A 17,837-nucleotide genomic window follows, 5' to 3' on the forward strand; every position below is an offset into this window, starting at 1 on the left:
AACATATGCATTTAATTTCTTAGGAGTTTATTTAAAATGCAAAATCATAATGCTTCTCAGTTTTTATTTAACCTCTGTCACACCAGAAGCTCACTCAACATGAATAATGCCTATCAACAAAAATTTTAATTTCATCATTTGTTAATATCAGACTCTAATTCAATATGAGCTTAAAGAATGGTGCCAAAGGGAACATCTAGATAATGTAATCTTAAAACCTTTGATATTACTGTAAAAGGAATTTAACAAGAATGGGCTACTTTTTTTTTTGGTAAGGTTAAAATGGTAATAGGCAAACATAATCTCAAACAATACCTCCCGGAATAGGTGATCTTCTACAGGTGACATAAACAGACATGTGAAGAGTGCTTGATGGAAGTACAAGTCTTTACTGATTTCTGGGTGATTTATACAACATTTAATAAGAGCCATTGCTTCAGGTATGCGTTCACAAGCAATTAGGTATCTGGCACGTAGTTCAAAGAATAGTGGATTTTCAGAACTTAAATATTTGTTCACTATATTAAAAAGAAAACAGACTCTTATTACTCTCATGAAAAGACTGTCTCAAATTTTGTTCTTTGACACCTTAGCGCTAACATGTGGTATATAATTAAATCAACTATTTAATTAAATAGTATTTTTCTTATTAGGAGTTTATTTGTGAAAAGAATGTTCAGTTAAATGATTGGAAAAATGGAAGTAAGAGACACCAAAACTGTGCCCAAGAAATATTTGCTGATTCTTTCGCAGTCTAAAAAGTAAGCAAAATTTAAAAAACAAAAAAAACCATGAAATATTCTTTTTTTGTGTTCACTAACGTTAAAATATGTTTCAAATGACATGGGATCTGGAATTTCTTTCTAGTCTAAGATTACATACTTTATCTTCTTACTGACCAATATTTTCATTCCTATAAGATTAAAAGGCTAAATTGTAATTTGTCATTAAACCATATTAATTCAGATTAATTATAGAGAAATGTAATCTGAATTAATGAAAAAGTTCAATCATAAAAGAAATATATTTTATTACTTTCTAACAAAAAAATTAAGTTACAAGTAGTGCCAAACAGAACTGCTTATTAATGTATGCCCATGTGTCACTAAGGATAATTACTAATTAATACTCGCTTTTACACAATTTTAAAATATATAAAAACCTTTATCTGTATAAGTTCATTTAGACCTAACAACAACCTCATGACAGGTATAATATTAATACTTGTTTTACAGATCACAAAACTGAGTCTCAGAGAGGTCAAATGACTTGCCCAAGGACAAAGTATTAATTAAATAAGTGGCAGAGCAGGAACTGGAACCCATATTTCATGATTTCAAATCCAAAAATCCTTTAATTAGTTACATATGTTTAATCAGTAGCTTCTGAAATGCCTATGAATAATGTTTTATTTGGGCTTCAACATTTGCCTTGCAATTCTGTTTATACTATAAGATAAGCAGACACTGATTTTGTATAGTTGATGCAAAGATAAACTTCAGACTGATCTTTACCCTGATATGCTGGTACCCTGTACCAACAAGAGTACAGTCATCTACATTAATGAGGTTCTAGAGCAGCTTTTCCCTAAATGAGGTATGCTAGTGTAAGTATGAAAGGACTATATACATATTATAAACTGTATATATTGAGGCCATCAGCCCTCACACCAACAAGCAACAGTTTTGTTCTAGCTCCTACTGAAAGGAGCCTAAAAGCTACCCTAAAACCCCAAACTCTGCTCCCCTGTTCTCATTCCCTATGATTCTGTCTTTGCCTAGCTCCTGTCCCGTCTGGCCACATTCTCCAGTTTCCTCAGAGATTCCTTCAAGGCTGTCACCCTTGCCTTCCCTATATTTGATGGTTCATACTTTTCCTCAATGAGCTGACTCTTCCTCCTCTGATCTAACTACTGCCTCCCTCTTCAGTTTTTTCTTTTGTTTTTATTCCTTTCCAAGACCCTCACATCAAGTGCTAGTCTCCTTTGCATCCTTTATATTTATACCACACCATTGTCACATATAGCTTAGCTCTTTCCTTCTAGTCTTGTCCTACCTCCCATCTCATTCCACCACTGCTTCTCCTGGTCTTATCTCTTTTTTCATCTTCTCTAACATCTCTTCTAGTCCTCTACACTTGTATCTGGGGTCAGCTTGCTCTTAAGCCCTAGAATCATAGCCCCTTCTCCATTCAGTTCTACTCACAACCCACCCCACTCCTTTACCGGGGACAAATGGAAAGATCCTAACCTGCTCAGGCAATTGGTGGTGTGAAATGTCTTCTCACCAGACCAATATCTGAATGGTTCCAGCTGGCAGGTCTTGTCTTTCCCTTTGGCCATGTTATAATTGCACTCCATAGGCTCTCTCCATGCTCTCAACTGTGTCCACACTTTTGTGCTTATTCACTACTGCTGAGCTTACATTCTGAGTTTTGGTGACCCAAATGTTCTGGGGCTCAGGAATAATATGGCAAATGTTTTTTTAAAAAAGAATTAACTAGAAATAGTTGACAGAGCTTCCTGCCTTCAAAAGCAGATTTTGGCTCACAGGAACCACTGTGTATCTAGGTTGGAGAGGAAGTGATGTCCAAAAGGTATGCAGGTGGTAAGGGGATGAGACAAAACTTAACTTCTATTAATGAATGAAGTCTGGGAAATAGTGCTCTAGAGTATCTGGAATCGAAATTTACTTACTCATTTAATTAGTCATTCATTCACTTATGCATTCATCATGTGGTCATTCATTCAGTAAACAAATATTTATACTGAGCACTGGCTAGGTGTAGGATATATGGTAGTGTATATCAAAACAAAAGCTGAAGGAGTTCCATCCTTCACAGAGTTTCCTGTATAAGGGAGATTCCATGTGCTTAAGCAGGGTGGTTTTTTTTTTTTGTTTTTTGTTTTAAAGGGTGTTCCTACTTAAATAGATTTTAAAAAACATAACTGAAGTGAAAACAAACTCTGTAAAAAGCATGGGGATACTAAATATGTTAATACTCTGAATTCCCATTTTAATAGGAAATTACTAGAAATAATTGTACCTAATCTTATGTCAAATCACTCTTGGGCTGGGTTAATATAACAAATTAAACACACTTCATGTGAAAATACATTACTCTTATTCAGTATTATAAAATAAAGAAAAATCACTATTACTGCTCTAGTTAGAAAATGAAATTGTATTTGCTTCGCACAAATGTTGGTTTAGAGTTTGAGTCTCCTGAAGTACCTATCTCCTGAGATGCTGGCTGGGCTTTTAGAACAGCTTGCAACACTGGATCTTCCCATGGGCCACCATCTCTAATGATTCGAGTCACCAGTTCCAGATTCACATTTCCATATCTGCGGAGGTGATTCTGGCATTCCTAGGAGAGAAAAATCATTTTGGCTTTGTGAATTTAAAGGGGTTAAAAACTAAACTTGATCATCATTGTCAATAAAATGACTGATGGTCAGTGAGGCAGCTGTTAAACTACAGAAGAGAAAGGGTTGCTTTAGTAACCTAATTAGGGTGTCAAAACCCCATTAGTACACAAATAGGCTTTAATGCCAAAGGTTACACAGTTTGTACATAATTGGACTTAGAAAATCCCATTGTAACAGGGATGAAGTGTAACCTAAGGGAAAAACATATGGGATGCATCATTTCTAGGAAAAGAACCAGGCTGCAAAAACCTAATGGAAAAACTTACAGGATGCATCATTCCTAGGAAAAGAACCAGGTTGCAAAAATGTAAAATGTGTACGTTCATTTATGTAAGGGTTCATAAAGTTTCTGTTAACAATGGCAGGCCTAACAATAAGAAGGTAATAGAGAGGTCCCTGTCCAATGCAGATTCTGGTTGGCAGGTAGGTACAGGTCTCTGTCCCTGATCCCAAATGTAGAATCTTAGGTGTAGCAGAAGGCTGGAAGATGGAAATTCTATTCCACTTTGTTGTGTAAGTAGATTTATAGTCTTGGGATGAGAAATGACAGGCTGAAGGAATGAATCCAGGCTATAATATGAAGACTTTGCATTAGGTTTAAGATAAAGATACTATTGATAAGTTGGGCATTAACTGATAATTTGTCTATGCATTTTGGGGGATTTTTTAAAAAAGATATTTGAAATGTTTTTAGAGAATCTGTTATCTTAGACTTGTGATTAAAATATGAAATATGTAACAAGTTTGTAAACAATGTTTAATATTTAGGAGAACTTGGTTTACTGAATTTATAAATTTATTAGACTTAGATTTACAAGATTTAATCATTTGATTATGATGCTTTGATTCATTATATACTTTGTTAGGTGTTTTTTAAAATGTTTCATGGAATTTAATTTGATAATTTAAAAAGATTAACTGAAGGCCTAGTGAAGGTATGGATAGATTTATTTTTTTAATGCATAAATTGAGCTTAAGGCCTTAAGAAAAAACTAGATATTGAAATCGGCAATGCTAAAAACTGGAATAAACTGCACATCAATTAAAATACAAGCGACTGTCAGAATTTCTTTCTGTGCTAAAAAATCCCTCAGACATAAAAAACTTAGTAACAGTTATAAAGTGAAGCTTCAGGATAAAACCATATATATTTACAAATTTTATTTATCAGATGAATCGTTAGGCTACATATTCAAAGTGGCAGTGAACACTTTGCTTTTATTAAATTGTCATGCTCTTTCATCGTTTCAACGTTCCAAAGTGATATCTATATGCCACTTTTCATTCATTGTTAAAATACATGAAAGAGATTTTGTTTTATAAGAGAACAAGGCAGTAGAAGAAATCAAGTTTCAAGATGAAGAATCATTCAAAGAAGCCAAAGGATCATTAAGTCAAAACATGAAAGTAAGTATCTTCTAAAAGTTACTTAGGGAATTCCCAAATTAAAATGAGCAAGCAAGCAAACAAAAACCCTATAACCAAATGGGCAAGTTACTTAACCTCTCTGCTCCTTCAGTTAACTCCTCTACAAAACGGATACTAAAAACACCTATTTCATAGGATTGTTGTAAGGATTAAATAATACACAGTATTGAAAAGTGCTTAGGACAATGAATAAGTACTTAATAAATGTTAGCTATTTTTTTTCTATTTTTTAAGATTCTGAATAAATATTTTATTTTAGGACACCCAACTGCCTTATCATAAAATTAATTTCTACATTTCCATGTGTCAGCATATTACAGCACTCATAAAAATATGGTATAAAGTTATTGATCAGCCATGATTTTTTAACACATGGAATATAGTAATGATCTGTGGCAATGACTTCATGGTTAAAAACAATCATCGATTTCAAACCTCAAGGTAAACAAACTCCTAAATTACTCTAGACATACATATTGCTGCCCATACAAATTAAACTACTGTAAGCTGGCTTTTGGTCCAGTCAAAGCACAAGAAATAAGGTGACCTGGATGCCAGCCCATGAATCACTGATTAGGCTTTAGCTCTGCTGCTGAGCTCTTGGACAATCTTTCTTTCTAGCTGTGTTAGGATAGGTGAGGCACCAATCATACAGCCATTAGTGCTGTGGGACCTAGAACTGGACTTGGGCCGAAAGTCAAGATATGGTGAAATAGGTCTATTGCTAATTTCTTAAACTTGGCTGAAAATAAGAAACACTTGGAGGTCTTGTTAAAAAATGATTCCCAGACCTCAATTCAAACCTACTGAATCAAGGTTTCTAGGAGAAAACCCTGATAATCTGTATATTTAACAATCCCTACCCCACAGTCAACTCTGGCATACTTTTTGATTGTATTGGGTTGGCCAAAAAGTTCCTTCGGTTTTAAAGTAAAAATAAGACAAATTTTTCATTTTCACTAAGAACTTTATTTACCATTTTGTTCCACTATCTTCTGCCATTTTCCAGACAACTTCATAATGCCATCTTGCCAAAACTTTTTATCTTTTTGAGCAAAGAACTGTTCCAGGTGCCTTTTATAGTCTTCCAGGGAATTGAAATTTCTTCCATTAAGAGAATTTTGTAAACACTGAAATAAATGGAAATCCGAAGGTGCAATGCCTGGTGAATATGGCGGATGAATCAGAACTTCCCAGCCACTGTAACAGTTTTTGCCTGGTCATCAAAGAAACATGCAGTCTTGCATTAACCTGATGGAAGATTATGTGTTTCTGTTGACTTTCTGGATGCTTTTTGTCGAGTGCTGCTTTCAGTTGGTCTAACTGGTAGCAGTACTTGTTGGAATTAATCGTTTGGTTTTCCAGAAGGAGCTCATAATAGAGGACTCCCTTCCAATCCCACCATATACACAACGTCACCTTCTTTGGATGAAGACCGGCCTTTGGTTTGGTTAGTGCTGGTTCATTTCACTTGCCCCACAATCTCTTCCATTCCACATTATTGTATAGTATCCACTTTTCATCGCCCGTCACAATTTGTTTTAAAAACAGAACGTTTTCATTACGTTTAAGTAGAGAATCGCATGTTGAAATACGGTCAAGAAGGTTTTTTTGCTTAACTTATGTGGAACCCAAACATTAAAGCAATGGACCTAACCAAGCTGGTGCAAATGATCTTCAACACTTGATTTGGATATTTTGAGTATGTCGGCTATCTCCTGCGTGGTATAACATTGATTGTTCTCAATTAATGTCTCGACTTGATCGCTGTCAACTTCAACTGGTCTACCCGACAGCGGAGCATCGTCCAGCGAGAAATCTCCAGCACGAAACTTCACAAACCACTTTTGACACATTTGATCAGTCACAGCACCTTGTCCATACACTGCACAAAATTTTTTTCGCGTTTCAGTTGCATTTTTACCTTTCTTGAAATAATAAAGCATAATATGCCAAAAATGTTGCTTTTTTCTTCCATCTTCAATATTAAAATGGCTATACAGAAATTCACCAATTTTGATTTTTTTTTTAACACACGATGATATGACAGCTGTCACAATAAAATCTAACAAAATTGTTTCAAATGAAGTTAAAGACAACTAAGCACTACTAACTACTAGAGCCATCTTACAGAAAAAACTGAATGAACTTTTTGGCAAACCCAATCCCTCCTACATTTGGAGTGCACTTTCATAAATGTTTACGCTGTAAATTATATATCTGTACTCCTACCAATCCTTCTATTAAAGAGTAGTAAATTAGCTTAAATTCATTTTTCTAATATAAAAATTATAAATGAAAGTTTTGGTTTTTGTGTGCGTGCACTCCTTGAGTCAAGTACACCATATTTTGGAGACCATTTCTATGGGGAAATAACTCTGGATAGGAAATAGAGATGAAAGAAAGATTTCACTTTGGTCTATTTAAAAAGACACAGGATGAAAGAAAAGTTTCTAAGTATCTTCTGGCTTATTTTTCCTTAAATAGTATGGTGGCTTTTTGGATGATATTCAATTTAAAAGCCTCCCAAGTGAAAAAGGAAACACTTAAATCACTATAGAATTTACAACTTATCTTTTCTAGAGTATATTCATATTGCGTTGTTTTAGAATGTTTACTTAATTAAATTTGGACCTGTATATTAACCTCATCCTTTATTTACCCACTGCACTGTGCTAAATATAATTTCCTCAGAAACTTACATTCAATCCTGTGTCTTTGCCAAAGGCAGAGAGAAAACATAACTCCCTCACTCTTCTTTCAGAATCCGTTTAGTTCCAGAAGATGTTTCTTCCCCGCACCTGCTGCCACTTTAGAGTTAGCCACCACAACGTGTCTGTGAAGCTGCAGGTCAGTGTTCTGGCCATTACACAAACTTGAGCTGAACCCTTTCGCTTATCATAGGATAAAAGTTCTTAATGCCCCGACTTCATATTTAAGGACCTCTGGATTTACCTACCTACTCACTCACCTATTATTGCACATCATGACTCCTTTTCTCCAGCCTGGTCTCTTCCATGTCTCCCAAACTTATCTTGTCCTTTCTTGCCTATGCCTTTTCTCGTATCATTCTCTTTCTCCTACAACTTTTGGTAAACCTATCTAAATCCTTTTTTAACTATTTTTCCACAGAGAAGCCTCCACTAGCCACCTCAATCCATAATACTTTCTCCTGCAGTACTGAAAATCTGTACCACTCCACTCTTCTGGTACTAATAATATAGGAGGAAGGCCTTGCATTACTAATTAAGTGTTGCCATCTTACTTCCTACGTAGTTAAAAGCTTCTTCAAACAGTCAGAAAAGGAAAGGTATATCAGAGAAGATGTATTCGCAATAAATAATTTTTAAAATCAGAATAGGAATTTACAGAAATCTGTGTAAGTAGAAGCACTATGAAATATCTGTCTTATTTTGAATGAAATGCAGATTCCAGAAGAAAAGTATAAAATACCACATGTCAAATTCATTCATAAGCAAGCTACTGCAGCAAATCAAAGCAAAAATACAAAAGGTATTCAATATGGTTAATTTATAAAAACAAAGCCTTAAAATACAGTAAAATCTTTACAGTACTTTGAAATGAGAATGATCATATCTTTTATTATTATATTTTCATCGGTTATCTTATGGAAAAGCACTTTAAAAGTGATAAAATTCAAAGATGTTACGCAGTTTTCTTTTACAAAAAGACAATTCTCACAAATTTGCTGTTCATTTCTGTGATAAGTTCCTAAGAAGTATTTACCTGATGTTTTTTGAAAACAAACATTCTGAGTTTGCTCATATAAAGGGAGTAGTATACAGTGAAAAAGTTACTGCTTTGTAAAAGAAAGTTCTTAAGGAGAAAATCATTTAATATGGATGCTTGGACGTATTTACATCATTACATGATTGTTGTTGCCCAAAATCGATATCACCTATAATGCTTGTATCTATGCCATTAAAAAACTTAAACTAGAATTTTCTGTTTAAAACAATCCTTCAATAAGAACCTGCTGTATAAAAAAATAAATAAAATTCTAAAATTCTAAAAAAAAAATCCTTCATTTGGAGCATTTTAATGAGTTATTTTGTTTAAAAAATGGTTGCTATTCAAGAAAACAATGATTGATTTCAGCAACAATAGAAATTTAGTAGTCAAATTGCAACAAAAAATTGCAAATTTGCAAAAAGTTGCAAAATTGCAAATTTTTTATTAAAAAAATCATAAATTTGGTGGAAGGCATTTAAAACTGAGTATCAACATTTAGAAAAAAAATTTTTCCATTTGGATCTACCAAAGGTATCTTTTTCACCTATGACAACTATTAAAACCAAGTATCAAAGCAAACTGAACTTAAAAAATCAGACTTTGGAGTACTATATGAACTGTTAAAAATTTTTCAAAAATAAAGCACATTCAGTCATACTGATGTCATTAAAGTCTTACACTGTTAAAATATTTTACTATGTATTTTTATGTTTTATAATGTATTATAGTATTAGTGCATGTACATAAATAACAAATATACATATATTGGGGATATGTGCTCAAACTTAAAAAAAATCTGGATGGGTATTATATCAGAAGTCTGGGGATTCCTGGTTTTAGGTATTATTTGTTTTTATGTTTGTGTTTGGAATCAAACATAAAACTCATCTGCTTCTATTGATCCTAATGTCATGGCAGTTTTCTTCAACATCTCCTGATCTGCTTCTTCCTTGCCATTTCTATAATTTGCACTCTAGTTGATGCCTTCATCTGCTATCACTCAGGTAACCAAACTAAAGTTTCTTCTTCCTCCCTCTCCCGGATAAGGTGGTCTTGAAAAGGCTTTAAAATGTTAAGACCATGAAGCATTTAAGATGGTAGTATAAATAAAAACGTTTCTTTAAACCTATTCTTTTGACATATACATTATTGCAAACACATGGTTACATCATTTCATATAATAGATTAGGGAATACTGGAAAGAATGCTGGGTTGAGAACAGGATTTAGGCCCTTTTTCTGCTTCTATAAACCTCAGCTCCACTGGAGCTTAATTTTCTGATCTATAAAATAAGGGATTATTGGATTAAATAATTTCTAAAGTGACTCTCAGTCTTAAAATTATAAAAATTCATTAATGCATATAAATTACACATACTTGATTTTTTAAAATAACTAGAATCATGTACTTAGTGAACTATTTAAGATACCTCTTTTGGGGCTTTTGAAAAAAACAAATATTTAAATATGAGTAATTGTCTCCTGTTTAATAAACCTGATTGCATTTTTATACATTTAAAAAATTTTAGGTAACAATGTAAATGTTACTTAAATTAGTAATCAGTTTTTTTCTGAAGCAGAAGCCAATCATAAATACAGTAAAACTATCAACTGAGAGTATAATCAGATTTTAAAATTAATTGGTGGTTGCCATGCTAATGAAAGCACAACCCTGCCCTACTATCAATATTTTTAAATAAGTAATGAAATATTATGGCCAACAGAGAAGTGCTATTGTTACAGTTCTAGCCTCTAAGATAGACCCTGAAGCAGAATTAAAGTATATGCAAGATTTATTTGAGCATAGATTCCTACACAGAGAGCTGAATGTAAAATACGACTCAGCAGAAATAGTACTGGAGTCAGTCAAGAGAACAGGTCACAATATGGGCTATGCTACAAATTGAGCAAGTTACTTAAGCGTCAGTAAACATTGTTGAATGAATGAATTAATGAATCTCTCTGGTCTTTGGTTTCATCATTTATTAAAAAATTAGATTGGACTTAATATCCTCTACAGTTCTTTACAGCTAAATTTTCTCTGAGCTAATATTTTATCTGGGAAAATATAAACTACTTCAAGCACTAATATGTTGATAATTCTAATTATTATGTATTAAAGACACTCTACAGAATCAGCTTTCAGTGAATAATGAGTGCCTCAATGATCCTGATATGCTTTTAGAACTAATTTCAAAGTTAAGTCCTATCACTGACTTTAAAGGCACTTATACGTCTGCTCCTGACAATACACAGATTGCAAGATACTCAGGATATTAAGATCTTCATTTATGTTGGATACTATGGTGTGAATAACTATCAATGTTCATCTCTTTTGACATGACTGCTCTTCCATATGCCCAGGTATACCGGCCTTTTCTGAGATATGCAACTTACTGATGTTGACAGCCCTGTCTTTTGGAGGCTTGCTCTTGGTCCCTTGAGCTTAACTATCTCAAGTTTATTTATTATATATTTTATGCTTGAAATAATTCTGGGTCTTTTATCTCTTCAAAGTGACTGTAGAACTTCAACAGTTGAACCAAAGTAAAGTGTTTCCTACTCAAACAAATTATTTAAAAAAACACAGAAAAAGTGAAAAGATTTCTGAGGTGGTGATATATAAGAATTATTAACTGTGAGTAATAATTTCAAGATAAATGCCAGAGGAAAAATATCAAAGCTTTACCCATTTCAACACAAGATTTATCTAAGGAATACAATCTTTACAAAATGATTTCAGAATCTGAAACTTTAATTTTAACATCAATCCCTCTTACTCCCAGTACTAAATATGTGGCACACTTGTCAAACATGTTTCTTTCACAGATAGTGAAATCTTTTCCCTTATACTTTTCTCACAATTAAGCATACTTCAGTTTCTCTTTTTTCCTACACATTGTCAAAGTATAATCTACAAGTAAACATTTGATGGTTTCATCCCGTGAATACATTTATTGATGTCTCCCCCATCTTACTGTACACAGTGGTAACCAATGGACCATGAAGTAAACAGCTTCAGACAATACACCTCATTGTTTCTTATTTTTTAAGAGTTCAGCAAGGATAATACATCTCTAAATAGAATTTTTTTACAAGAAAGAAATGGCTAGACATCAGATAGAAATGTCTATGGACTTATTTATCCTTCCTTTGTACTGGCAGACATACCAGTCCCCCTTAGGGGACTTAGACTACTAAGTGTTGGAAACAAAAGGATGAAAGTTAGTCTTTGCCCACCAAATCTAACTACGTAGTTGGAGAGACTATCAAACCACAGACAGAATATAGATTAGTGCTTTGTAACAGTGGAAAAACTTAGGTGGGGCAAGTCATATGCAATCAAGATGGAGTTGTGCAGAGACAGGAGAGCTTCTATTCAAGCAGAAAACATGGGAACACAATTTTGAAACTGCTTCTCACTTACGTCTTGTTCTTAAGCTGATATGGTTATATTTAAAAACCTTTTAACCAGCAATACAAAGTTGGTTTTGAATACCAAGATGAGGAATTTGCCAAATTAAGTATTTGGGGAATTTCTTCTAAGTAGCCTAGGGAGGAGGGGACATGATCCCAGTTTTTAGAAGGTTTTAGTGGAATGTTAATAGTTCTAAACTTATTCCTATTAGCTAAGAATAATACAATCTGGGAGATGTGCTGGTCTTATGACCACGATGAATATATACTCTAACTTCTCAGGGGAGATCAACACTTGCCCCAGTGAAACAGGGTGGGCATAACGATCTGTTGTGGCTGGTTCTTTTACTGCTGATTATTTTTTGCTCCTTTTAAGATGCTATTGCAGTAAGATAGCCTTGGGCCTCCTCCTGTTTGGAAGTTTATGTCCCCTACCTCCTCCCACCTCCTTCCTCTACTCCCCCAAGGAAGGTCAAGCAGATTTAAAAATAGGGTGAAGTCCCAGGAAAAAAAGTTTAAGGAAGGCCAACTTCTAGTCTGATCAAAAAAGATCTTTGTGATTTATACACTGACCCCAAAGGATGGGGATAGAGTTTTCTCTGAGATCAAGGTAGGCTCATTAAAACATTTGTAGAGCTCTAGCAGTAACGCTTTTTTTTAAACATCTTTATTGGAGTATAATTGCTTTACAATGGTGTGTTAGTTTCTGCTCTATAACAAAGTGAATCAGTCATACATATACATATGTTCCCACATCTCCTTCCTCCTGCATCTCCCTCCCTCCCACCCTCCCCATCCCACCCCCCTTGGTTGGCATTTTGTTGACTACTCCAGGGTCTCTCTGTTTTTTTTCCCCTAAATTAAACAAGTGAACAAAAATCTTTATAACATCTATTTTTCTCTTGATTAATAAAAATTATATATGTTCTTGGATTAAAAAGAAACAAATTAGGAAGATACATATATAGACCCATGAAACTAAACATTATTGCGCATCATCAGTACTTGGATATTCCAAAGATATTTAAAACTCTTGTGTCTAGAATGGAACTTATCTTCTTTCTATATCCTCCTCTTCCCCCTATGATCATTGCTCACTTAGTGAATAGCACTACTCTACGTGGTTACTTCAGCTTAGATGCCCAAGAATATACTTGACTCCTCCCTATCTTCCTTACCTCCATCCAATCAATAACATAATCTGAGATTTTAGTTCCTGATTATTGTGTGTGTGCTTTTATTTAAAACTTGTATTTTCTTTTTTCAGAATCATTTCTGATATTAATAGGATTTTCATAATGATATTAACAATAGTGTGCTAATTTTTACTTGTTTCTTCAGGTCAGTCCTATTTTTTTTCTGTAACAACTCTGTGTAAATTCTTTGTTTTGATCACTTCTAAATCAGCTGGCATACTTCTTTTATTTGTTTTCCTGATAAAAGATGTAGCTGGTTTGTTTTCCAAGTATTTGGACTATTTATTTCTGTTGCCCTCTCTCATAGACTATAGGGCCTGGCAGCTGTATTATTAAATAATATTTTTCCCTTTAAAAACTCCAGACATTATTTATTTATTCTGGCATTTGTTACAATGAAGAAGTTCACTGCAGACCTGATTTTATTCTTTCCTTTGTGAGAATCCTGTTCGTTCTACAGGAGTCCTGCATCTGTAGGAATTTTTCTTTATCCTGAAAACTGAAATAAGATATAGCTGTATGTAATTATGAATTGAAAATTAATTTTTAAAAATTATTTCCTTCACTGATTTGGATTTTCCTGGAGCTAATATGCTGTTGATCGCCCTTCAATACACTTTTAGTTTAGTAGTTTCATCTCCATACAATATTTTACTTCCATACATTCCTGAGGTTGTCCCTTCTTTACAATTTCACTTCCAGTTTCATGGAAGATACCATAGACTCAACCACAGCAAGAATATAACTGATCCTTTTTTTAAAAACTGTCTTATCTTACCATGTAACTGATGGTAATTGGTGTTAGTCTCTTTATTCATCTTTACCTAGAGTATTTAGAACAGAGAGCTCTTTTACTAATGGGTAAACAGGTCTCTGTCAAATCCTTCAAGCCCAAACAGAGAAGGTAAAAGTTTATAAGTTTGATTTGTTAGACGAATGGCCCATGAGGCAGTAAATTATGAGGAAGCTACAGTGGGAGACAAAACTTTACAAAACTTTCTGACCTCTGGGTATTGGGGCAGGCTGCATTTAGTTTGGGTTATACAGTCATTCTCTCAGTGGAAGGAATGCTCTCATGCAGAGCCATACATCCCATTTTTAATGTAGGTATAACACGATTCCTGTTCTGTTGGTTCTGCTGCACACCTAGTGCATTTTCAAGAAGCACCAACAAGAATGAGATTGGTCACATACCAAATGCCCCACCACCTGCTATTTCCTCCAGCCCCTATTGTTACAAGCTGGTAGGGGGAGTGGCGTATTACTGGATAGCACTGGAAGGTCTCTCTTTTATCTCTCTCTCTCATTTCCCTATTTAATCACATTCAGTTAATCGACTGTTAATAAGTCCTCATCCTAGTTAACAGCATTTACAAGGAATTTTTTCCAAATTTTATATTATTTTTGTCATTTCATTAGGAATCTAAAATATTTAATTAAATTAATGGATTTTGGAGTGTATGAATTCAATCACGAGCCTATGGAAAGCTCACCATTGAACAGATTAAAAATAATAATGAGGTAGGGGCATCATATAAGAAATGTGTCATCTTCTTGTGTTGAGGTAAAGAAAAATTACTGGAAGCCAAGTGCCAAGTAAGCAAGGTCTTAGAAGCCAGCATAGATCTTGCTCAACTTACACTGGGGTTAAGTCCCAATAAACCACCGTAAGTTGAAAATATAAGTCGAAAATGCATTTAATACACCTAACCTCCCAAACATCATAGCTTAGCCATGCCTACCTTAAAAATGCTCAGAACACTTACATTACAGTTGGGCAACGTCATCTACCACAAAGCCTATTTTATAATAAAATGTTGAACATCTCATGTAATTTATTGATTATACTGAAAATGAAACAGAATGCTTGTCTGGGTACAGAATGGTTGTAAGTGTATTGGTTGTTTACTCTTATGATGGCATGGCTAACTGGGAGCTACGGGGAGCTGCTGCTTGCTGCAGCTGCCCAGCATATGAGACAGTATCATATGGCGTACCACTAGCCTGGGAAAAGATCAAAATTTGAAGTACAGTTTCTACTGAATGGTATGCCTTCACACCATTGTAGAGTTGAAAAATCGTAAGTTGAACCATCGTTAAGTTGGAGACCATACCATCTGTATATGGAACATCTGGCTCTAAGAATGAAGTTTCCTCTTGGAATAAAGCAGAGGAAAAAATATAGTCAGTGGATAAAAAAAATTAATAATTTCTACTTGAACAACTCAAGGTTTAGGAATTCTGAAATTCATGGAAGAACAGAATAAGCTTAAGAGGTAGGTTTTGATCTCACTGTGAAAAACAGAAATCCGAATAGTATGACTTCAGAGTCCACACATTTCACCAGACAGGTTACAGGCCTGCCTTAGGCCTTAAGCCTGATCATTTTTCTAAGAACCATGCCAAACCAATGACCCTACATACAGCAAGTACGATCATTATCCCCATTTTACAAATGATAAAACTGACACAGAAATTACGTAACTTGCCCAAGATGACAGAGTGGCAAGCTGGGATACTCACAGTTGGAAAATGGGAGGGGAGTAGATGGGGGAACAGATGAGCGATTAACTCAAACCCAGCAAAGAATGTTAGTCCCTTGCTAACCCGAAGCGTGATCAGGGACCGGCACCATCAGCGTCACCTCAGGGCGGGTTAGAGACGCAGACTCTCAGGCCTCACCCCAGAACTACTGAGTCATAACTTGGATTTTAACAAGATCCCCAGGTGATCTTTATGTACATTAAAGTATGAGCAGCGCTGTGTTTGTCCTACTTCTTGTAGAGGAGAAAGAGCATGATCTTAAGCTGTATGAAAGATGGATAGAAATGTACCACCTGGGAACTAGGGCTTGCACTAGTAGAAAGTATTAAAAAATTCAAAAGGTGACATTGGGATTGTCACTGGGTTATCAAAGGTCAGTCAAAAGCCTGGAGAATTCACAAAACTTAGCAAATGTGAGGTTTTAGAAGAGTATACATGATGGACTACGTGTTGGCCTTTCCTGGGTCCCTTAGGGCACATGTCTGGGAAGCACCAGCAGCAAAGCACCAGCAGCAGCAGTTCAGTTAGAAAATGGAAGACTATTCTCCAGATAAAGCTAAGATGGGAACAGAAGGTGAAATCTCTCCAAGGAGGCAGGAGTTAGAGGCCCAAGAAAATTCAGAGTAGGAAGAAGCAACAGCAACAAAAGTAGTGGAAATGCAGAGATTAAAAACAAACAAACAGGAGAAGGGGTGGGCCTTAGAATTTGAGTAGGAGACAGAAAACAATACAAAACCATTAACTCTCCCTTGAGGGATTAATTATTTTGATAACTGAATGGAAACCCTGTTCACAAGAAAAAAAGAAAAAGGATATATCCCTTCACAAATGTTATGATTTCACACATTTAAAACAGAAGTCAAGTATTGTCTCTCATCTACTCTAAAAACGCTTCAGTAGTTCCCACTGAAGTCATCTGTCACTTTCTAAAATACTCTTAACTTTACAAAGGTTTGACTTCTTGTCTTTCTGTCTCTACACTAGAATTAAACTGCACAATAGCAGGGGCTTTTTTGTTTTTGCTTATTATGTTTTTTTCCAGAGCTTAGTGCCTAGCACACAATGGGGACTAAATAAATATTTGCTGAAGTAAAAGTTCAAGAATAGATTGCCAAGAGCACAAGTGTCAAAGGAAAAATGGAATGGAAAATTAAGAAGTGTTAAATACTTGAATATAGACTCTAATTAGAATGCAAGCTCCATGAGAACAGGTATTTTTACCACTTGCTGAATGTAAGGATGGATAAAGTAGAAAGTTCAATATAATGTACCTAATTTCACTGATTCTAAGATACATTTTTTCATATTTTTATAACTCTGAAATCAGATTATGTTTTACATTCAATGCTATCTTTGAATCCATGTCAGCCTGGTAATGGTCATGATGTAGTTGTCATTCTGCATGCACGGACATTCGGAGACAACATGAAAACTTGCAAAAGGGTATACTGGTGACACAGAATAAAATCCAGGAGACTAGCAGAGCACTCTCTTAACTCTTGGATATCAGATGGTATAGGAAGAGTATAGGGTAATTAATCTAATTTAACAATACCCCTGAAGCAGGAGCCAAAAGTTGATTAAACAGAACTTATTATAAAGCCAGCTTAAGCTTTTAAAAGCCCAGTACCAGTGACTTTTAGTTCTTTTATTAATTATTTTAGGAAATGCTGCATCACCAACACTTTTGATGCCACTGAAGACAAAATGGTGTAGAAAAATAGACACTGATGACTGGAAAGGAAAAGCAATTCTAGAGTAAGCTTCTGAATGTGAAGAAGTTTTAGATATACCTTAGCCAATTAAGTTTGTTTATAGTTTTCCTATTTTATGTATGTACCAGAGTGATCACTCATAAAAATCTGTTTTAATTCAGTCTAAAAGTTCTTTAAATAAACATGAAATAAAAATTCTAGGTGAGAGAAAGCACTGCATGACTTTTCTGTTACTCTGATGACTTCCTTCCTCAAGGTAGACTGCAATACGTTGCCTGAACAACTGTACCCCTAGGGGGAGCTCAAAGTACATCTTTATTCCACCCCAAAAAAGGGCAATGAGAGACTGCCAAGG

General features: G+C 34.7%; 1 protein-coding gene and 1 long non-coding RNA gene across 7 annotated transcripts in view; one reads left to right on the forward strand and one right to left on the reverse strand.

Moving 5' to 3' along the window:
• The window catches only part of LOC309660211, a 385,318-nt gene that overhangs the window by 229,120 nt on the left and 138,361 nt on the right, over positions 1-17,837 (forward strand). The window lies entirely within an intron of this gene.
• Positions 1-17,837, reverse strand: part of ZNF654 (zinc finger protein 654) — a 91,455-nt gene that overhangs the window by 13,709 nt on the left and 59,909 nt on the right. For 2 of the 6 annotated variants that reach the window (XM_082460329.1, XM_082460328.1), the window contains exons 4-5: positions 3,234-3,369; positions 316-518 (exon numbers count right to left, since the gene is read on the reverse strand). The exons of 1 other annotated variant lie outside the window; for it this stretch is intronic. In XM_082460329.1, coding sequence (XP_082316455.1) covers positions 316-518; positions 3,234-3,369 — 339 coding nt within the window. Of the gene's footprint in view, positions 1-315; positions 519-3,198; positions 3,370-17,837 lie in introns of those variants that run through there. 3 more of the 6 variants (XM_082460333.1, XM_082460330.1, XM_082460332.1) reach the window with 3 other exon arrangements.

The sequence above is a fragment of the Balaenoptera physalus genome (genome assembly GCF_965194825.1).
Source record: "Balaenoptera physalus genome assembly, chromosome: 4".
NCBI classification, from domain to species: domain Eukaryota; kingdom Metazoa; phylum Chordata; class Mammalia; order Artiodactyla; family Balaenopteridae; genus Balaenoptera; species Balaenoptera physalus.